Source organism: Acanthopagrus latus, chromosome 5, assembly GCF_904848185.1.
Source record: "Acanthopagrus latus isolate v.2019 chromosome 5, fAcaLat1.1, whole genome shotgun sequence".
Lineage (NCBI taxonomy): Eukaryota > Metazoa > Chordata > Actinopteri > Spariformes > Sparidae > Acanthopagrus > Acanthopagrus latus.
In genome coordinates, this window is record NC_051043.1 from 2,101,029 (window position 1) to 2,124,176 (window position 23,148).

Consider the following 23,148-nt stretch of genomic DNA (forward strand, 5'->3'; position numbering starts at 1 on the left):
ATAAAACAAAACAAAAACACTCATACAGCAGGAATGGTATGAAGGAAAATTTTAGTGGTTTTGGAACCGTGACTTTTTCATACCATGAAACCAGTAACCGGCTCATGCCTATTTTGGAGTCATGGTTGATGAAGTTTGGCAAATATCAGAATTTTATCTCAAAAACTGAATTTTTGAGAACATTTTGAATTCTGCTCTCATGGGAACAACTGGAGTCAATGTAAGAGTGGCATTTTTTTTGTTCAGGTAACAGAATTTCTGACATTTTGACCATTTTTGAAATCTGCCTTGACAACAGCTGCCGGACAGTGACTCCCCGAGTCGACAAATGAAGCTACACAGGAGGTCTCGCTTCCAGCCAATTAGCTCACTGTGTTAGGAGCTGGTTCTTGGTGTCAGGGGTTGTGGGTTCAAGACCCAGCAAAGATGATGATGACGGCAGATCATAATGTTAGATGTCCTCAACATGAAACACAAGACAAGGCTCTAAATTGAATAAAACAAATAGCTTTGACCAGACCATGGGTGAAAGCTAACCAGTTTTTGCAGTTATTGCCACCTGTCAATTAGCTCAGAATGCTAGATGATGGTCTTTGGTTCCAGAAGTTGTGAGTTCAAGCCTCAGTTGGTCTAAAATGAACATTATTGTCAACTGTCTTGTCTTCCCATTCTCCTGTTTATTGCTCAGAATTGCCTAAATTTGCCAAAAATAGCCCGGACCTGACCCACCCAGCTATAGTTTTATTTTTATTTTTTATCCTAGTTTATAAAGAGTCACTGGGAATCTTGAAAGCTGCACTATAAATCCAAGCCATTATTATTATTATTATTATTATTATTATTATTATTATTATTATTATAAGGGCTGAGATGACTTGTGAATAACTTTTTTTTCTTTAACAGCAACTAGTCTTAATTTTAAGGAAAAATTCTTAAAAAACATCATAATTCTAACAATTTTATTTGTTAGAATAGAATAACATTTATTTGCTTTAGGAATATGGCCCCAGGACTTTAAGGCACTTGTTATTATAATCTGTGCTAATTTAAAAATGAGCTGCCTACTGGAGACTGGAGCTGATCTTGGTACCAGTATTCTCTTCTCTATATTATTTAGTCCTGGCAAGGATTTGTACATTGTCTACATTCTTTTTGTCCTCTGAAGCTCTTACTATTATCTGTTCCTTAATATTGATGTGTCTGTCTCTTTCTCTTTCTTAAAATGGTAGAAATTTCCGCAAACACCTCAGGATGGTGGGCAGCCGCAGGATTAAGGTCCAGAGTAAGTCTTTTAGTATCTGCTATGAATGTATTCAGCGTATTTGCATGCATATATGCACTAATGCATTCATGCTCCACATTGTGTACCATCATAATATCAGTGCTGAGGTTCCCGAGAAATAATTTGGCTTTATTGAGTATGAGTCTTATTATAATTTTGATTCTTTCATCTGAAGTGTGCATGCATCGATGTACATTGGCTCCTGCTATCCCATCAATAGAATATATATATGAAATATGAAATATATATATATATATATATATATATATATATATATATATATATATATATATATATATATATATATATATATATATATATATATGAAGAATATATATATTTGGACATTAATGAATTAATCATGTAATCATGTAATGTAAACTCGAACCCTGGAGACTGAGATGAACTGATGAAGATTCTCATTGAGATTTGATAAACTTTCTACAAACAATAACATATACCATCAATATATTTTTATAGCTGCCATAATAACTTTAATTTCTGCATATTAGCAACTTTTATGGTGCAATAACAGATCCAAGTATAATTTCCAGGTTGTCAAGTAAAAGTGCCAAACATCCACACGTTCCAGATTTATAACTGTGAGACTTTGCTGCTTTTCTTATTTGATAGCAGATAAAATATCTCTGGGTTTTGGACAAGTTATTTGAAGACGTTACCTTGGGCTTTGAGAAGTTGCAATGGGTTTATTCCTATTAATATTAGTCGAGAGAATATAATAAGCTGTAGTTTTCATTAGAAGTGTGCTTTGTTGCACCTTTAACCACACCCAAAAATAATGTCTTCTGCACACTGCAAAGACATGGGAAGACAAACCTCTGGAAGCCAGCAAAATTCTAATATTTATCTTTGTTTTATTTTGATTCATAATTTGCTCTGAATCAAAAATTTGGACAACAATATGGTGTAATGTTAAAAGAAGGATAACATGAATAAGCCCTTTGTTAACAGAAAGCGTTAGACCAACTCTCTTGTAGGGACACTTGAATGACTTTACAAACACGAGACAAAACCCTTGATTTCCTGGACTGATGATCCCTCAGAGGGTCTAAGTGTTTGTGAGTGACTCTCTTCCCCCCTAACTCCATCAGCCTTCGCTGACCGCAGAGCCAAGAGTTTCAGCCGCTCATGGAGTGACCCGACCCCCATCAAGCCTGACTCGCTGCATGACTCCAGAGACAGTGAGTCACACACATCAACAAAAACACGAACGCCAAATATATGCAACATTTTTATACAGACACATAAACTGAGCAGCTCACAACTCCAGAGACTGATCAGCTCTGCTTACACACTAAATACTGCATACTGATATCCATGGTCAAAAATGCACATAGAAACTAAGGGTGGGTGACATGACGTAACATTTATGTGACGTCATTATTTGAAAGTATTGCAGAAATAAAAGGCATGTGTGCTTATTGTCTTACAATGGGAATAGAAATGAGGTGTAGGTAGCTCATTTTACATCTTAATAGCTACTAATATGTTTTGAGGATAGTAGCTTGATAACATAGGTTTATTAGTATGTAATGTGATTCATCCAACGACAAAAGGTAGGATTAGGCATCACAACAGAATTTATTTGTAGAAAACCCAAAGTGTATTTATGGAAGATTAACAGTCAGTTTACAATGAGGCTCATCTATCAGGTACATTTAGATACAGCAGCAACAGACAGATTGGAGAGAATCACGGAGCAGAGGGATCCTTCATGTAACATTAACAGCAAAGCGAGCTGAGCTTCTGTTGCAGTATTAAGTTCCACAAAGAACTATGTGGCAAAACTCTGCTCACCACTAGAATCAGCTTCAGATTAAGCTTAATGTTTCAACTATCTCTTAATACTAAATACTTAAACATTGCTTTAGTGTGCTACAATGGACGCTAGCCACATTAACTGTGGGACGTGCTTATATCAACAGGCTAAACCGCAAATTAAATGGCATCCTACAGCAAACGCTAAAACATTTGTTTTTATCCAGGCCTTTATACGGTTTTATGGACAGGACGTATATGACAGGAAATAGGATGAGAGCAAAGGGGAGTGACACACAGCAAAGGGCCCCAACACTCAGACATTTATGGCGGTATTGCACCATGTTGTGGTTGAACGTGACCACGGTGCTGGTGATGAAACTGGGATACCACCCACCACAACAGAAACACATGCATACTGTTTTACCGAGAGATACATGAACACTGGCACACAGGCTGATTGATTGACAGATGTATTCTGACAAACTATCTTATTGTAGTTTTTCTCTGTTTATAGTGTGTGTTGCCTGTATTCCCAATCTGTGCTTCTGCCCAACATTTGCTGTTCATCTGCACACACACATCCTCATCTTTTAACCTGTTGTCCATCTGCCTGTTGCTTTGTGTTGTAGCTATCTGCGTCTGGCCCGGTGCATGAAAAGAGTGTTATTGTGCTGTTTTCTTTGTCTGCTGTCTGATTTAACTCATCTGTTCCTCCCCTCTGTGCTGGAAAAATAGTATAACAGGTGCACTGCTTTTAAATGGAGCACCCTCCTTTAATCTTGCTCACGTGTTGTCCTTTCATCTTGTCCTTTGTTTGTATGTGCATGTGTGTGTGTGTGTGTGTGTGTGTGTGTGTGTGTGTGTGTGTGTGTGTGTGTGTGCCAGGTGGTGAGATTCAGACCTCCTCAGGCACACTAGATGAAGGCCTGAACGAGGATGCCGAGTGGGAGGAGGAGAGGGATATGGAGAGAGTGGCCTGTAAAGGAGAGGACTTCATCCCACCTAAAATTATGGTAAGGATCCCATCAATCAACATCAAATTTGTGACTGAAACTAAACTGCATATTTCCATACTGATGCTGCCATAGGTAATGACGTTTGATGTTTCCTGTCTTCTTTCCTATTTATACAGCTGATATCCTCCAAGGTCCCAAAGGCCGAATATGTTCCCAACATCATTCGGAGGGACGACCCATCCATCATTCCCATTCTTTATGTGAGTAGCAGCCATCAAGAGCTTCACCACAGTATTTAGGTTTGAGCAGTATATATTTATTAAATCATCACTGGTTGTGAAGAAATAAAGAGAAACACTTTCAACCATCAAGTAAAGATAAAACTTTGAATTTTTTTTACATCCTTAAAATGACATTCCAGCCATGCGTCATTGTGGCACCAGATGAACACAGAGACCATTTGAGGGCAGCTCGAACTGACTGCCAGGCTGAGCTCCGTATTGTCACTTGATTGAATTTTAGATGTCTGAGCAGCACATGTCAACTGCAGCTTTGTGTAGCTGAGGCTTTTGGTGATTAGACTGGTTTTAGAGATTTAGATTCCTTGAGTTTTCCGGGTACTAATAGATGCTTCATAAAAAAACTACTCTAGCGCAGTGAAACCCCTCACTGATCTGACTTCAGATTACCCACCTCTGTGCAAGAGTACCAAGCGAAAGGAAAAGACTCAACAGGTCACCGTTGTAACCGACAGTAACCCTGTGAAACATGTTCTATCTACAGCAAAACTGGATGCTTTGAGCTACAGATGGCTGGCAGCTCTCTCTACATTCACCTTCAAGCTCCAGTATTGAGCAGGCAAATGTAGTTGACGTAACATCACTGGAAAAACAAGCATCTCCATTAAACTTGAACAGTGAACAGAGAGTAACACCAAAGATGTGCTGACAGGTCATTGTACTAGTAGTATTATTAGTATACAGAGGTCCTTTCAGGTGACGCCATTACTGTAGTGCTAAAAAGGTGTCACAACATGGCAGAAAAGAGAGGGACTTCTGTTTTATCCAGCTTACAGAGCCCGTCTGTGGTCACACGGTAGAAAGAAAGCCGGATGTGGCAATCTGTGTGCATCTATTTTGCCTTCTCCTCATTAATCAGCACAGCTGATCTATTTAACTTGAGGAGGAGGAGTGCTTGGGTGTGTCTTTGTGTGCGTAAAATCACAGTAAAAACCACAGAAAGGCACAGTATTTAAAATCCCAAAGAATTATTCATTCTACTATATCAAAAGGTATTTTTGATTTAATATCTACTAAAATCCTGCATACTACCTGCTGAATACAAGAGATCTCATTTGTATGTGTAGTGTACTGAATCTGCACTCCATAATAGTATTCAAATAACGTGATACTTATCGTTGCTATGGCAATAATTAGCAACTACTCAAAGCACATATTAACTACCTTAGCCCCATCGTCTGAAAAACAGTAACGCATACAATTAAAATTGTGTCAGCTTGGGTTAGATTATCAACATTTGAAAAAATAGCAGTTTTAATCCCTGAGGATATACATTAGCACTAGTGATGGTTGTATCCACAACTACGCAGTTACCTATTCTTCCCTCAAACAGTGTAACAAAGATGGGCATCAGAGGGGAGAGGTGGGTATAAGCAACTACAACATTTTGTTCCATGCTGTATGCCTGCACCTCTGGTTAAAGCTCTGGAAAAAGTTCTTAATTTCCTCCACTGGGAATATCAAAGGACTCCCCTGAAATGTTCCTTAGTTGACACTATAAATGCCATGTTGGTGAAATTTTGTAGATGATTCTCTAGATGTCTGCTTCCACAATGGCAGCATGGAGCTGTGCAACAGAAAGCTTGCAAGCGTCTTCTTAACAGACAGGGAGGATTCTGAAACTAATGCAGGGGTCTGTGGGCCCTCCCCCTCTGACTGTTTCCTGCTTTCTGTTGGCTTTTAAGAGATGAAATAACAAAATAATAATGCAAGTTTACCAAGTCTCTTGATTGTGATTGATGTGGTGGGACCCCCGTGGTCAATAGGAATATTGATGTGGCAGATTTTACAAAATGTGTGCCCCTTTCCTTTAAAACTTTTCCTAAGAAACCAGATATCTTCTCTTCAGAACATCCAAATTTGCATGAGTATCTCTTTTCTCTTCTCAATTTCTCTGCGCAACTCTTACTCACTGAGGAGGATGAGGCACAATAGAACAGTTGACTCCATGCTGTGCAGTGCCAAAAACAGGTTATGAATTACTACTATAGACCAATTCATCGCCTGATCCCTGGAAGTGAATGGAAGTGTTGAGATTACAGGCAAGCACAATATGTAACCTGAATCTTTTTGCTCTTCACCATTGACATTCACTGCAACTTTACTATAGAGATCGTGCGAATTGGTACTTACAGTATAATTTCATGTTTAGTCTCCAGTCCATCTACTGCTACAACAGGTTACTTTGATTTAACTTCTGTTCAATAAGATTTAATAAAAAAAAAAATATCTGTTTTTATCTTTCATTTAAAGGACCATGAACATGCCACGTTTGATGACATCCTTGGTGAGTGTGGCATGTGTTGTTGTTTTCAAATATTAGCTTTCAAGTGAAAATTACTCTGGCAGTGTAAATGTGGAAAAGATAAGGGATGGGTAAGTTTCAGCTTGCTGGAGAGCAGAGATGACTCATTGTTTCTGTACGTGTGTGTGTCTTGAGGGACAGCCAATTTATGTGTCTCACCATTACAGCTGAGTGGGAAAAGTGTCACCTCTCTCCCCCTTTCTCTTACTGTCACCCAGAGGAGATAGAGAAGAAGCTGACTGCATACAGAAAAGGCTGTAAAATCTGGAATATGCTCATTTTTTGCCAGGTGAGTGACAGGAGAGACAGAGAAACATTGGGAAATGATTGGGTTTAGGTTTAGTGTTAGGATGCAATACGTCAGGATAGTCTTCTAATTAGTATTGATTTAAGGATAAGCTGATATCAGCTGCTTATGATAATGAAGTTCAAACTATTTGAAGTTATAAAGTTTTCAATAATATTTTGTGACAAATATTGGCAGCTTAGAATAAAAAAAGGTGGAATTTTTACTTTACAAATTACAGATATGGCAGATTGACACAGGATTAAGATGACAGCTGAACTCAATAATAATTACAAATGAATAGAGATCCCCAGGTAATACTAGTCACATTTGAATAGGGTTTAGGATAGCTGTAGGTAAAGTCAGAAAGTATAAATGACTATGAATATAATCTTCCATCCTGTTGAATGCTTTTCAGAATTTAGTAACACGAGATTCTTTTCTGCAGGGAGGTCCAGGACATGTGTACCTGCTGAAGAATAAGGTTGCCACCTTTGCAAAGGTGGAGAAGGAAGAAGACATGATCCAGTAAGACCTACTTTGTCTTGTAGGTGTAACCAAACACAAGAGTTAAATTACTGTGGCAATTGTTATGTGCTCTTTGTAACTCTCATAAAATTATGCAATTGAAATAGCCAATCATCACATAGCTACGTCCAAACTGTGTTAATAATAGTAACTATTCAGTTACTCATATCCTTCATCGAAACTTTAAACTGTGACCCTCTCTCAAACTCGCTCTTCTTATTGTCTCTGCTCAGCTTGTTTTTGATATTCATAACCTCTGTAACACCTGTCCTCTCCAGGTTTTGGCGGCGGCTAAGCAAATCGATGAGTAAGCTAAACCCTGAGCCCAATGTCATCCACATCATGGGCTGCTATGTGCTGGGGAGCGCCAATGGAGAAAAGGTGGTTGTCTTTGTATTTGAGTCATGCCAAATGCCAGGAACAAATAAGATCCTCACACAGTCCACTAGAGAGTGCTTACATGTACTTTAAATGTCTGCTTCAAATTGGGACAATGATGAGGACATGCACAACAATTTCAAATGACACCCACTCAATTAGGACACACACACGCGCACACACACACACACACACACACACACACACACACACACACACACACACACACAGGCACCCACTCATCCCTGCAGTAATTAGACACTCACACGTACTCACACAAAAACTCCACAACCCCTGCCACGACACATCCACCCCCTCAGAGACTGAGACACACATGCAAAATGCAGACTCATTCACATACAGCATATGCACATGAACAAGCCTACACACTAAAATATTCATGGCTCACTGTAATGGTCCCAAGAAGCCGCATCTTGAACCGCTGTACTACTGCTTTTTTGATTGCTTACTGTAATATGAGTCATTGTTGCACTTTGGTGAAAAAAATGCAGCTGGAGCTTCTCCTGTCGCTTTGGTTACATCTTGACTTTAATACTTAGAAATGAAGCTATGAAGGCAGTCAAATAATAACTATCAATCACAGCAGCCACAGTACTAATAACAGCTTTACTAATTGGGCATGGGCAATCTGAGCATCATTCTTCTTCTTCATCTTCTTATTCTTCTTCTTATTATTATTACTGGGGCAGCTGTGGCTCAGTCGGTAGAGCAGGTCGCTAGTGATCAGAAGGTCACTGGTTCGAGTCCCGCTCTGCTGGGGCGCTGAGGTATCTTTGAGTAAGATACCCAGCACCTTGTGTGGCAGCCTCTGCCATCAGCAAGGGTCCCTGCGATGTGCTGGCGACTCACCCAGGCTGATTCTGCCGAGCCGTCTGATCACCAGCTGAGCCTCTCCTCCCCCCTAATTTTAGCTATGCTGCGCAGGTAGTATGCCGAAGTAACACCAAGGTTATTGACAGTTGAACTTTGAGAAATAACACAGTTGTCAAGAGTTTCCGTCACCTCTTCAATGTGGTATCTTTGTCGAGCAGGGCCAGTGACCAACATCTCAGTTTTATTTCATGTCATTTATTTCATATTTCGTTCATTTAGGAGCAAGAAGTAATATACATATACATATATTTGGCATACAGATGAAATACAGAGAAGAGCAAAGCGCCAAGAACAGACCCTGGGGAACTCCATACTTCACATCAGTAAATATTGATGTCGTATTGTTGTAAGAAACATATCATGTTCTTTCTGATATTTAAGACTGTAGCCAAGCGAGAGCCAGGCCAGAGATGTCGGTCTGATCTAAGGTATCAAATGCTGCGCTGAGATCCAGTAACAGATACACTGAGGTAGAATTGAGTCCAAAGTAAGTAGAATGTCATTAACCACTTTAGTAGCTCTTAAAGCAGAAGCAGAAGATTCCTATTAGTAGGTAGCCTGAAAGTTACTGGGAAACAACTCTTTCCAAGATATTAGAGAAGAATCGTTAAAAGCTGAGACTAACTGAGAATCAGCAAGAGGATGTTTTATAATCAACTTTGCAGAGGAAACCAGAGATGAAGAGTTAATTTTGGTTCTAATCTTATCAATTTATTTCAAAAGAAATCTGAGAAATAATTTGCATTAAGTTGTTTTGCACAGTTCACAGACTGTGTTTTTTGAGTAAGTTTAGCCACAGTGTCTGTGTTTATTATTGTTTATTAAATATGCTGTTCCCGCAGCATTAAGAGTATGCTTATAATTAGCATACTATCACGCCATGCAAGATAGAAAATGTCAAATTTAGATTTTGGCCATGCACGTTCCAATTTGCTGGAGGCCTGCTTGAGTTCTCGGGTTTCATCTGTAAACCAGGAAGTAGATTTCTTTGGTTGTCTTGAGACAGGCGGCGAAAGCTAGCATCTACAATCCTGGAGAGCTAGTAAGCGAGCTAGCAAGATTTGACTGTGGCACCTCCTCTAAGTTCCATCCTGTCAGTGCTCCTACCAAAGCCACGCCCCCACAAACTTGAACGTGCATCTGGCAGTGGGACTCAGCAGGGAGAAGGAGATGCCGGAGCACGATGCAGCAATTCAGCTGAATTTAGCACGGAGCAAACAGGAAGTAAAGCACCGAAATAACAAACAACGTCCGCTTACTTTTCAAAATATAACACTCTGTGTTGACACCAGCACACGTCTTGAGGCCAGCTGTCTACCGTACAGCACCATGGCAGATTCAAACCGCAGCCGGTGGAGACTGCCGGAAGCGGAGCAAAACCGGATCGGACCCGTATCCAGTGGAAACTGGGCTGACTCATTAGCCATTCTCATGGCTAAACACAACACACATAGAAGCTAACGTTAGCGTTGGGCTAATACGAGCTACAAACCTTACATGAACGAGCAAACCTTACATGAACGAGCTACAAACCTTGCATATTTCATGAACGAGCTACAAATCTTACATATTTCATGAAAATAACAAATCCCCCCGAAACAAAACAAATCATTACCTGTCCAACAGAGAGAGATCAACCTCTGCATCACTGTTTGGGCCCTTCACATGCACCAGTTCTCTCCACCGCTAAAACGCCACACCAATGTCGACTCAGGTCTGACTTCTTTCTTTATCCAGAGCCTATTTCGTCGCAGCCATTTCTGCCTCAGGCTTTCACATTTAATCCATGGGAAAGGATCAAGTACAGAGGGTTACCACTGGAATGAGTAGGTTCATGAACAAGCTTAATGAAGCCAGAAATATCAAGAAGTCCCTGAAGGCTTATTTAAGTGGATATTGAAGTCTCCAATAATTAGGATCTTATCTGAACGAGTCAGAAGAGCTGCAAGGAATTCACCAAATTCTTCTAGGAAATGGGAGTAAGGCCCTTGAGGTCTGTAGGTTACCACCAGGTGAAAGCCTGTTCCATGGACGAGGCTGTTGCTACTTGATGTCGATGGTTTAAAAAACAGAGCCTCAAACGATCTTAATTTAATAATCCTGGTTTGTGGTTGAACTGAAAATAGATTTGTAGATTTAAGCAACACCTCCCCCCGTTTAGAGGCCTGAGCAACATGGGCATAGTTATAGTCAAGGATGCAGTAGTCACAAGCTTTGGTATTTTATTATTCAAGACTGTGTAAGATGCTTGCTGAGACATTTCCCACCATCAGAGTTGGAAATCCAAATTAGATCATTGTGACTTACACATTTAGAGGATGATACAGTGAGAAAGTGGCGAGCGAAGGTGACAATCTCAGTGTTATAAATTAAGCAATCAGTCTCATCATTCTGCCCTATATTAGGGATATTGGGCAGAATGATGAGACTAATAGCCATATTTGCTAGGCTAGAAGACGCCATACCAGAACTAACTGAATTACTAGCAGGCTCTCTAGTCACCTGTGACCTGCAAAGTGCTACATCCCTAGTGTTAAACCTGCATCAAATATCTGTCTGTATTGCTAGACAAAACAGCAGCACCAAGTAGGATGACTCCAGGTCGGGGCATCCCCAGATAGAGGGACAGTTATCCACAAACATATATTCCTGCTCCCTACAGTGATGCGCCAGCCAGTGATTCATAGCTATAAGCCTACGGTACGTCTCATCATTAACCCACTTGGGTAAGGGACCAGAGACAATTAATCAATGCCAACACATCTCTCTAGCAACCTGAAAAGTCCTTGCTAAGCTACCTTTTGTGATCTCAGATTGCTTCAGATGGATATTCCCTGATTCCTTACTGTGGTGCTGAAGGCCAGAGTAATGCCATCCATGCCATGTCTTCTATTCCTATAAAAACATCTTTACTGCATTCACATACATACAGAACATCACACTACAAAAACACGGCAAATACATAACTCATTAGCAAATGGCTAACACTAAGCTACACAGCTAAGGTGAAAAATGTTGAAAAACTAAAAGAAACATTGTTAACATTCTTGCAAGCTTCATCAAACTCATTGATATGTAACACAAATTTGACCTGGCGAAAAATTTCCTGAATTTCCACCACTAGGTGGCGCTGTTATTAAGGAAAGTGTGTTTTGGCTAATAACTCCCATATACTTTGTCGCACATTCAAAAACCTTATATCCACGCGTTCAGTGAATTGTGCTGAGTCTCCTGGTATAGGCCATGCCCATTTCCATCTACTGTTTTTTTTTTAACTCTACGTTGCAAAATGTCGAAAACCTACTTTTTCGAACTCCTCCCAGGCGATTTCACCGATTTGCATGAAACCCTCCTGACAAAAAGTTATTAAAAGAATTTCGATAGGCCAAACAATACTCAAGTTATTAAATATAAACTTCCTGCAGATTTCCTTCCAAACAGGAAATGTTGCATATCTCCACAACGGTGTGTCAAAATGGCATGAAACTTAAGATAATACTTTGACATGAGTTCCTGAGGATGTGTCCAAAAGTTTAGGCGATGAAAGGTGAGGCTTTGTGTAAAATTTGGTGCAAATCGGCCAATAGGTGGCGATCTGGTCGTAGTCTAATTAGTTTGAATAGAAAGTAAACGGGAAAATCTTAAAATCCTCTTCAAAACTCATCGACTTTCAACCTCTTCTTGTGCTTCATGCTTTGAGCTACAGATACAATTCCATCTTTTAAAGAGTCAGAAGACCTTGAACTGTTGGGCATGTTACGGTTTTCAAATCATCACAGTTTTAGTTTTAAGGATTTTAAGGCCTTCTTCTAATTTTGTAATGGGTGTGTATTGCGTGAGCTAGAGGGTGTGACATCATCACTAGAGTGTAGAGCAGCTGGAAGAACTGGAGAAAATATTCTCCTCAGCTTGATTTGGATCCCACATCTTTTACTTCACATAGACACTATATACAAAGAAATGTAGGACATCTTGTTGGCTTTCAGCTGATGGTCCTGTTTCAGATGTAGGACTTACACTTTTGGCTCAGCTGCCGTCATTTTTCACTCTCCAGAAATAAAAAATGACATCACAGATTTCACCAATGTCTCCTGTTACTCAATATATGAATATTTTTGTGATACCAATGACCTTTTTTTTCGAAACTGTTCACCTTTTAAAGCTCTTTCAGCCCTCTTACTTTTTAGCTTTCATCATGCAGCACACCCCATTAGTTAATCAGTTCTTCTCTGATCTGGCTGGATTTTCTGGATTTTTTTCAAGATCTCCCAAGAGAACCAGTGTGATTGATAGAGTGGTGGCACACAGACTCCCAAGAGCAAGCACAGTTAGATGGAACTTTTTTGAACCAGTATTTCTCGACCCGCTCTCTTTCCACGTCGATCATGGCTGATGTCACCACCGTTGCTGCACTGTACCTGCTGTACAAGTCCCAGAAACGCCGGAAAACCACCCGCCGTCGTATCTGGGTTCATAAAGTCCTCCGGAGACGCACGGAGCTGTGGGAATTTCACTGTCTCCTCCAGGAGCTCCGTCTGGATGAAGAGCGGTTCCAGCGGTACCTCAGGCTGACCGGAGCCCAGTTCGAGGACCTTTTAGCTCGGGTCAGTGCCAGGAACTCCCGCCTGGACACCAACTACAGGCGCTCCATCTCAGCTGCGGAGCGCCTGTCCATCTGTCTGAGGTGAGTTGCAGTTTCATACTAATTCATACTAATTACAGTAGACTACTGCAAAATGAACATATAAAATATTATAGGCTACATTATATAAAGTATGCCACTAATTTTACCCACTGTACAGGAGCCTACGTGATGTGATAAACGCATATCACCCTATAAACCTCTCCCACTCCCACTCAACCTATAAACCTGTATAAACAAACCTTTTTCATTTTCACTTCGTTTTTTTCAGTCAAATACAGTATTTATTAACTCTTTATTTGTTTATGTTATCAGTTTTCCTTATTAATATTTGAAAATGGTTCTTATTTCTGAATGAGATTACACAGATATACCTAATCTTTTACGTATGGATAATATACATTGACTTTTTTCTTAATAACAAAGCTTGCAGTTTCCAATAAATGAATAATAAAGTGTAAACATTGTTAAATGTTTGGAGAATTTTTAAGTGATATTCTATGGGCCTGACCCATTATCTATTCTATGTTGCAGGTTCCTGGCCACAGGAGACTCCTACAGGAGCATTGCCAACAGTTTCCGTGTGGGAATTTCTACGGTTTCTGACAGTGTTCCTGCAGTGGTCAGGGCCATCTGGGACTGCCTGGTCGAGGACTTCATGGTTGTTCCCACCACAGAAACCTGGAGGTCCATTGCAGAGCAGTTTGCAGAGAGATGGAACTTTCCTCTCTGCTGTGGAGCTCTGGATGGAAAGCATGTGGTATTGAAGGCCCCTCCCAACTCTGGATCCCAGTTTTTTAACTACAAGGAGACATTCTCGATTCTCCTCTTGGCCGTGGTTGATGGCAGTTACCGGTTCAGGGTGATTGATGTCGGGGGCTTCGGGAGAACCAGTGATGGAGGTATCCTGGCTAACTCTGCCTTTGGCCAGGCGCTTTGTGCTGGAAACCTCCACTTGCCAGCGGACCAGCCTCTAACAGCCGCAGAACACAGAGCATCCCAGCCTCATTGTTTTGTGGCTGATGAAGCATTCCCACTCTGGAGGAACCCCATGAAGCCATTCCCTGGGTGCATACTACCCAGAGACAAGAGGATATTCAATTACCGTCTGTCCCGGGCCTGGTTGGTGGTGGAGAATGCCTTTGGTATCCTGGTGGCTCAGTGGAGGATGTACCACCATGTCCTCGAGGTCCAGCCTGAAGTGGCAGAGAAGTGCGTGAAGGCGACTTGTGTTCTTCACAACTTCCTGCGCATGACAGCCCAGACACCGGGAGTTGGAGGAAGCGTCACGAGGACTGAGGTGGAGCCACTGCCAGGTCTGGGAAGAGTTGGGGTGAACAACTCGGCGAGAGAGGCTATCAGGGTTCGGGAGACCTTCTCAGCCTTCTTCTCCACGGAGCGAGTGGTCCCGTGGCAGCATAATGTTTAGTGCACAAGCACACCAAAAACGGCTCTTTTAAGAGCCACCCATATAAAAGTATTGAGCAGTTATCCTGCAATATAACTACCACAATTCATGTATACCAGTCACTGTGCATGTAACATCAATTCATACAATACTGACCCCTCTGATATTACACCATTAAACTTTTTCTTTACTTTAATTATCATTTTGAAACTGGCCAGTCTACAATCTCATTGCACTTGAAAGAATGTGAAAGAATGACATGACAAATAGTAGTCATTAAGAAATATATACAGTATATTTTTAATTCGAAAACAAAATATATATTTATAGAGATTAAATTCAATACAAAAATAAAATAACAAAAAAAAAAACCCAAAGTGATTAATAGAAAAAGAACAGAACAAATATAACTAGGCTTAAAGAACAAAAACTTACCAGCCTGGCTTGTTCCCTGCAGAGGCTGCCACTCCAGCTACTCCAGAGGGTGCAAATTAAAGGTCACAAATGTGTTCTCATATATGAGCTTGTGAATTTGGAATTTCACAAACATCCCTTTGCTGGGGTGGCAGCCTATGGAGGGAAGGAGCCATGCTTGCTAAAAATCTCTCCTCCTTAATCCACGCAGGTGGAGGTGGCAGGGGGGCAGGTGGCCTCTGCAGGCTCTGAATGAGGAGGTCTTCAATCATCTCCTCCCTTCCAGCCGCATCAACCCCACTCCCTCTCTTCCTCTGTAATAAACACAATAATCACAATCCTGCTTCTGTAAAGTACACAACACTGGTCGAAGCAGCAGCAGCAGGAGCAGCAGCAGGAGCTGTGCCCTCGCTGTCACTTGATCTATAGAGAAATTATTATTATTATATGATCCAAACGTATTCTGCAGTAGGGGAACACATAATTTGAGATTTAATGGAAACAAATGTGAGAGAAACAATACACATATAAACTGCTCTTTTGCCTACTGAATTTGAAAGCGTTTTAACATTACTTTACTATGTGTATGTCTTTACTTAACCAACCATCATTAACTAATGGTCCTGATGATGGCCCTGCTTCTGCTTCTCCTGATCACAGTTCTCCTGACGGCCTCATCACCCAAGCTCTCTTCGTAGTTCGAGTTCTGTACAGTCCAGCCTTCCTCGACCCCCTGACCCATGTTGCCACTGGTTTCCCTGGGCGTGGTGAAGGGGTCGAGGAAAGACAGGACCAGAGAACCGCCACTTTTGTTCCGGTAGAACACTGCAGTGGTGTTGTGCAGCACCGGGTGCCCACACACAGCTATACTGAGCTTTTCCTCCAACGTTGCTCTGAGCGACCGTAAACAACCGTATGTGAAGGAAGCGACGTCGTCGGCTTGAATTCGTCGCTGATTGGATGTTGCGGCGCAATGCCGCCTGAAAAGTTGGATATTTTCAACTTTATTTGCGCCGCCCCAGACGCTTCAGGCGCTCCAGAAGCTTCATTCACGCCGCCGCTGCCTGACTCGCATGTCATCACACCATTTTCAATGTAGAGTGGCCGGTCCATTTGCGTCTATCGCTTTCGGTCTGAGTGCCCCATTGGGGTATGTAGTGGTACTGTTTTTTTAGGTGTTCCAGCAGCACAATAATTAATAATTAGCATAGACATAGAACCAAACATGAAATGTATGGTGGATAAGAATACAAGTACAGAATAATACAACAGAAAAACAAAAAAGAGCAGTGCAATAAAGTCAAAAGTAAATGATAATGAAAAGGCAGTGAAGTATTGTATATACTGTATAGAACACAATAAAATGTATAGCTTATGAATATCAGTAATGACTTTAAAGAAAATGTTGTGCACTGAGCAGTGTTGTTCCTGCCCTCCGTTGTTTTCACTGATAAGCTATTTGACCTACTCTGTTCAAGATCCTCAGCTTATAGTAGGCTACAAATAGACAGTTGAGCCCAGAGTCATATCAACCACTTGTTTTTCGTAATGACTAAGTTGTAAAATCACGCTGTGTATATTAGTCTACATATACGGCAATCATTAATGACAAGTGTTTTGAAAAAGACAAAGGCTAATGCATCAATTGTCCAAATCAAAAGCTTTTTTTTCTTTTTCTTTGAATTAATACAGGTTATGGATGACTTTTTGTCCTAGATTTGGACAGAATAAATCAAAATGCCCACGTTGGGGCTCATGCGCAATATAAGGAAAACACAGAACAAAAATGACAAACAAAATAAAAGTTTACTATATAAATAAAAACGTTATCTACTATAGACAAGGAATTGATAGATTTTACATCATATTGTTTACTAATTAATGCATTTGTGAGGAAAATGATTCAACCGGAAGTGCATTCACAATTTTAATTTTGAAATGTTTCCCATGCATTTCCGGTCCTGACAGTGGAGGTGGCCTGAGAGTGGAGCCTGCGGCAGTAGTGACCTCACAGTGGAGGTCTGCAGCCAGGACCTGTTTTTTTTGTTTTTTTCTGTGGGGGGGGGCATGTGGAGTATTACTCTTGGACTATTTTAGATAACCAAGATCTTTATCCCATAGATGCCATAAATTAGTACAGAACATGTAATAATGACAAGGGAGAAAGTTGTTCAAAAGAAGGCACACATCATAATTCATGCTTTGGGGTTAGTATTTACGGTACTTATCACTGAAAATAATCTCCCAGCTCAACAAGTTGTATCAAAACCTCTTCTGCACTATGAGCTGCACAAGGCTTCAATGACTCAAAGACTCTGAAATATGTTCATAGCCTGTTAAATCTCGAAACCACCTGGGCATGCTACTGTAAACACAAGATTTCAAAACATAATTTGTGTTTGATAAAAAGAAACTGTGTTCTTCATAATGTGTTGAATCATGGTACCATCAGTCCCACCATCACCATATCTCTTTAAGGCATAGATCAGTCATCACCATATTTTGTTGGAACTTTTACACATAAATCATGAACACTGCAATGAATGTGAGGTCATTTATCCCAAGGTTCCAATACAGAGAGAGAATGCGAGAGAGAGAGAGGGAGATACAGAAATGTAATACTTTCAGAAGAAAATAAAGGTAGAAACAGTCTGACACAAGCGGAAATGAATCAAAATGCTATTTTCATGTTTCAGACACACAACACATTTACAAGATTCATTAGACACTTGCGCCTTTGGCCTGTACCTGATAGATATGATGGGCCCTGCAGTGCACTCTGACAGTCACTGTGACATTTGGCATCTTCTCCACAGTGATTCAGTATGAGTCACAAGAGGAGGGGGGTGAACAGGGACAATTTTCTCACTGCCTATGTGCACTCCTGCAAGCTCAGCTGGAGAGCCACTATTTATAGACTGACTGACTGAGCGACTTTCAGGTGATGCTCAGTCCACGCAGCACCACTCCTTATAGCACCCTTACCAGCCTTCTTTCACAGCTGATGTCATACATGAGAGAAGAAATTGCCATAAGTAAATCTCTGGAGTAAAGTAACATTGTCTCAAATTTCCTATTTATGTGTTAGAAACCCTCCACAGAATGCAGCTGAAGCACAGGCTACACCCTGTTCGAGCTGGCATCTCCCTGTGTGTGTAGCTTAGCCCCGCCCTCAGTCAGATGGACAGACGGACCTGTAGCTCCATGACAGGCCTAGAGGAGGGGCAGAGACAGTGCCTGTCATCTGGTTGCTATGTTTATATAGAGCTCTGACTTCACACCCTGCTGGAGGCTACACAGCCACTCCCCAAAGGCTGATATCCCGACACTTCCACTCTCTTCCAGTGATCAGACTCAAGTGTTGATTGAAGGAAATAATTTGTCTATGCCTGCCCACTACATCTTTCTATAACTACATAATATGAAAAATAACAGGTTGATTTTGTCTGAATGACAACAAGCCGTCACAGATGGATGAAGTCAACAGTGTTAGGATTCCATGTCTGAGAATGGCTTGAAAATGAAAGTCTCTATTTCCAGAGAGGCCTACATGAGTGCATGCCACCTTTTAAAGAATGCTTTTCATTTCTTAAAGAGTGAGTTATGTTCTATGAGTTATTTAAGCATCCTGGGATCATAAATATGTATGTGACCTTGCATTGCCAGCCCTTTAGCCCACCATAGATCCACTCAGACAGTTGTGTCTATATGGAGAGAGAACAGACCCAGAAGTGTCTTTTACTTAGATTATTGCAATGTTATTGGCATATTGACCTTTTCATATACATGAAAAGTGCGGAAGGGCTTCTTCCTCCTGCTCTCTGCGTACAGTCATATCTCTGCATCATCACTGGTTTATTTGCATTTGTTTTAAACTCCCTGTTGACATCTGGAATGAAGCATTTGCCCTCTCTAACTACTCCTCTCTGTCTCCTTCTCCTTCTTTGCCTCCAGCTGATTCAGACTCTGAAGAAGCTGATGCGACCCTCCTCAGTCGAATTCAAGTCCCCTCTAGAGCTGTCCGCCCAGGGTGAGAGTAATCTTATATTGTACACACATTTGCAAATAGTTGCAAACTAAAACATGCTATATTCTTTGCTGTCTTTATTCTGTCTATTTCACCTGCGACACAAAAAAAGATAGTCAGTCGGTGTATCGATAGTGCTGCAGCTGTACACCCAGTAAATGTTAATAGTGGGCATTAATCAATGCCAGTAAGGAAGTATGAACGAACATACAGGCATGAAGTCTTTTGAGCTCTCACTGCATCCCTCATCAATCATTTTCCTGACGTCTGTTCATGCAATTCTAATTATTTTCCTTACGACATCATTATTGCCTCTGTGTATTTTCCCATGCTCTCTTGTCCCACCACACGCTGCTTTGTTAGCACCTTTCTTTTTCCCTCCATATGTACAACCTGTAATGCTATGAAGAATCACGCAGCAATCAATGTACTTTATTATGACTGGACTGAATGCAAAGACACAAGAACAAATGTCAAACCAAATACACTGAAATCAACATGTCAGAGATAAGCCCTAAAACATAGTGCCTGATGGAAGTCAGAAGCTGAGATGTTACTTTCCGCCTCCACTGCATTTCAGTTTTTCAGTGCAATTTGCATATAAGGTCATCTTTCACAGTGCATATTGCTTTTAACCATTTGAATAGCTAAGTACAGATACTGTATATTGTCATTAGAAAAGTGAGTAGTAGTTTAATAGGCTAAATGCCTCCTCAAATTATAGAGTTGTTTTAATGTCTAACCAAACTCAACATCGTAGGTGGCTGTGGTTAAGTGGGGTCAGCACACCTCAACAGTTTTTGTCAGCTGGATCACTGTATCAAGGTGATGAGCACTGAATGTAAAAACAGTTCACAGAGTCACAGTGACAACACTCATATGTTTCTGAAGAGCCAAAATGTAGCACATAGTGAGTGGTATGTGTCATCGTCATGGCAGTAGCCTAATCAAAAACTGAACAAAACCAGGGAGTGTAGGTTTGAGATGACGCCTAGTTAAACAAGCCCACCTAGCTGGAAGCTACCAAGCTAGCTAAGGCCAACAAGCTATCTACTTTACTGTTCACTTGCTACAAGGTAGCAAGCAACACCCAGCACTGAATGTGTGTGTGTGCGTGTTTGTGATAAATCTGACCAAATAAGCACCCACTAGCACTGTTTCTTCCTGCTATTCTGCAGTGTCTTTTCTTTCTTTTCTCCGTACATTCATGAAGCAAGTACATTTCCCCTCCATTCAGTAATCAAATAAGAGAGAGAGTTCCTGCACAGTACAGTGGAATTGAACACCACCAGAGGTAGTGTTTTCAAACAAAAGTTTGAAAAACAATCTCTGTGCTCTCCTCGCCTCAGTGTGTTCATTCTTCCAGAAGCTCTGGGCTCTGCCCACAGCTGTATCTTCCAGAGCTCACTAGCTCCAGCAGCTGTCCACCAGTTAACATAAGCCGTTTTTATACTGGGCAGCAAGCCACCAGTTTGGCTGTCCTTTTTGTGGCTAGGTCACTGTTCACGCCGAACTTTGTGCTTCCCGTCACGTCACATGTTTATGCCTACCCCAGTAGCTCCCTTATAGACAGAAAAGGTGGCACATTGCAGCCTTTACCTTGCTGCAAATGTGCCACCTTTTCTATCTAAAAGGGGCCAGAATTGCTTGTTCATCCAAAACACCAGTGTTTTCCCACTTTGGCCTGTTAGTCCTATTTACTGCACAGCAACCATATTGTTGGTCCAATATTTGGAGTCATATAAAGTACATATCTATAGTCAGTCTGTTCTCTACCGTAATCACTGATCAGTGCAGCCTCAGTTTGGAGAAGCAGAGAGCCGCTCCAGCCCAGACGCTCAGCTTTGTACTGCAGTGAACGGAGTCCAGAGAAAAAGAGAAATAAACCACCTAAAACAAGGCTGACCTTAAAAAATCTATAACAGTTCAAGTGTACTTCGTAAAGGGAAAATTCACACCACTTTACATCGCAGTCAGACCAGCCTTTCTTTTGGCACTACATTTTCTCAACCGTAGAACCTCCGTATCCCTTGATACAGTTCAAATTGAACTGTAACAACCGTTAAAACAAATGTAATGGTCTCTGTGGACGTGATGTAATTGAGACATGTTTCCTTATCTCTGTTGGGGTAAATGGCTTGCATGAAAAATAACTGATGTGGTCCTTGTAATGAGCCTATAATGCACAAAAGTAAGTAAAATATAATAGTATATAAGAATATTCCAGAGTTGCTTGGGGTGATGCAGCCTGAATCAGGTTGTTCCAGCAGTGTACAGTATTGTAATGTTAACCTTGTTTCCTTTGTGTTGACTTCTTGTTGCAGGCAAAGAGATGATTGAGATGTACTTTGACTTCCGTCTGTTTCGCCTGTGGAAAAGCCGTCAGCACTCAAAGCTGCTGGATTACGACAACGTCTTGTGACTTTGCCCACCTTTGGCTTATCAACTGGTATCTTGCGTCTGAACCAAATGTGTGGTGACAGGGCAGTTGTTTGAAGGGCCCCTGTAATGCTCCTGGACCGGCTCTGTGGTAGAGCTCGAGTAGCAGCACAGTTGGGTTGTTTTTTTCCCTTCTGAGGAGACAGAGAGGCCCTGTAGATTCAGCCAGTGGTGTAATTTTTCTCCCTTACTCGTTTTACACTTTTTGCCTATCTCTCTGAGAAAGGAGAAAGAAGGGGACACGAAAAGGAGGAGAAGCTTGGGAATCGTCATTCTAGCCTCAATGTGTCAGAAGATGCTTACTAGCATTGGATTCCTGAGTTCAGTGAGAATGTTAGATAAAGGAGTGACAGCAGAGACCAGAAAACTAAAACTCCTTTCCGAGTTTAGTGGGAGACAGACTTTCTTTTCTTTTGCCTTAACCAACCTATTTGCTCTTTTAAGATGGAGGCTTGTAAGGATGGAAGTATTTGAAAGTTTTTGAGGATCTCTCTCCATGCTGTCATGTGAAAATAGACATTTAATTAGTCTTCTTAAAATTGTGATTTGTCTATTTAACACAGATTTTTTAAATTTAAGATAAATGTATTAGTATTTCGTACAGACTGTTGTTTTAACTCAGGTTAAATTACTCGTTTGATACTAAGATACTTGTTTGTACTCACTGTAGATCAGAATCCAAGGCCTTCATGCTCCACACAGTTAACTTTAGTGGATCATTATGACTGTCAGGGATCTCATAAGTCAATGTGTGTGTGTGTGTGTGTCTGTGTGTGTGTGAAAGATGGAGGTTTTCTTCATCTTTCTTCATCTTTTAAGTCAAATGCAGATGTATCCGTGCATGTTCCATAACATTACAACATTACAGCACAAGCTTTTCTTTCTTGAGCAGCTCATCCCTGTTACGTATTGCATGTGTGTGTTCATATCTTGTATCCGGTCACTCTGTAAATGTCATGTCTCCTGTTTTGTTCTTGTTTCTGGTTTTTGGTTTCTTGTTCATGATTTACATCCTTGTATCTTGTCTTGTGTTATGTTTTGCTTTCCCCATGTCTTGTGTCTCGTTTTGCCTTCTCCATGTCTTGTGTCTCTTGTTTTGATCTTCCATGCCCTCATGTGTCCTTTAAGTTCTCCCCTCTGGCTCCCTCTGTCTGTTGTCTTGTTCCCTCCTGGTCTGTTCCTCTGTGCTCCTCCCCCTCGTTATCTCACCTGGTTTCCTTCCTCCTCTCTCCTCACCTGTGCCTCATCATGTCATTAGTGTGTGTATTTAGTCTCTGTGTTTCCTTCACTCCTCGCCCAGTCATTGTATTCTTGTGCTTTTTGGATTCTGTCTTGTGCTTTTTGGATTCTGTCTTGTGGATTTTGTCTTGTGTGTTATGCTCCATGCTCCATGCTCCATGCTCCATGCTCCATGCTCCAGTCTTCAGTCCCGTTTTGGTATGTCTTGGTTTTGAGTTTTTTTTCATGTTTATGTTGAACTTTGAATTTTGGTTTGAACTTTGTCTTGA

General features: G+C 41.0%; 1 protein-coding gene across 4 annotated transcripts in view; it reads left to right on the plus strand.

The window, feature by feature from the left end:
- nsmfb (NMDA receptor synaptonuclear signaling and neuronal migration factor b) overlaps window positions 1–22,591 on the plus strand; it is a 52,957-nt gene extending 30,366 nt beyond the window's left edge. For all 4 annotated transcript variants that reach the window (XM_037099186.1, XM_037099189.1, XM_037099187.1 and 1 more), the window contains 10 exons: window positions 1,230–1,282; window positions 2,395–2,484; window positions 3,950–4,077; window positions 4,197–4,280; window positions 6,573–6,606; window positions 6,843–6,913; window positions 7,359–7,438; window positions 7,717–7,819; window positions 19,129–19,204; window positions 21,526–22,591. In XM_037099186.1, coding sequence (XP_036955081.1) covers window positions 1,230–1,282; window positions 2,395–2,484; window positions 3,950–4,077; window positions 4,197–4,280; window positions 6,573–6,606; window positions 6,843–6,913; window positions 7,359–7,438; window positions 7,717–7,819; window positions 19,129–19,204; window positions 21,526–21,623 — 817 coding nt within the window. In that variant the 3' untranslated portion in view covers window positions 21,624–22,591. The remainder of the gene's footprint in view (window positions 1–1,229; window positions 1,283–2,394; window positions 2,485–3,949; window positions 4,078–4,196; window positions 4,281–6,572; window positions 6,607–6,842; window positions 6,914–7,358; window positions 7,439–7,716; window positions 7,820–19,128; window positions 19,205–21,525) is intronic.
- The last annotated feature ends 557 nt before the right edge of the window (window positions 22,592–23,148 follow it).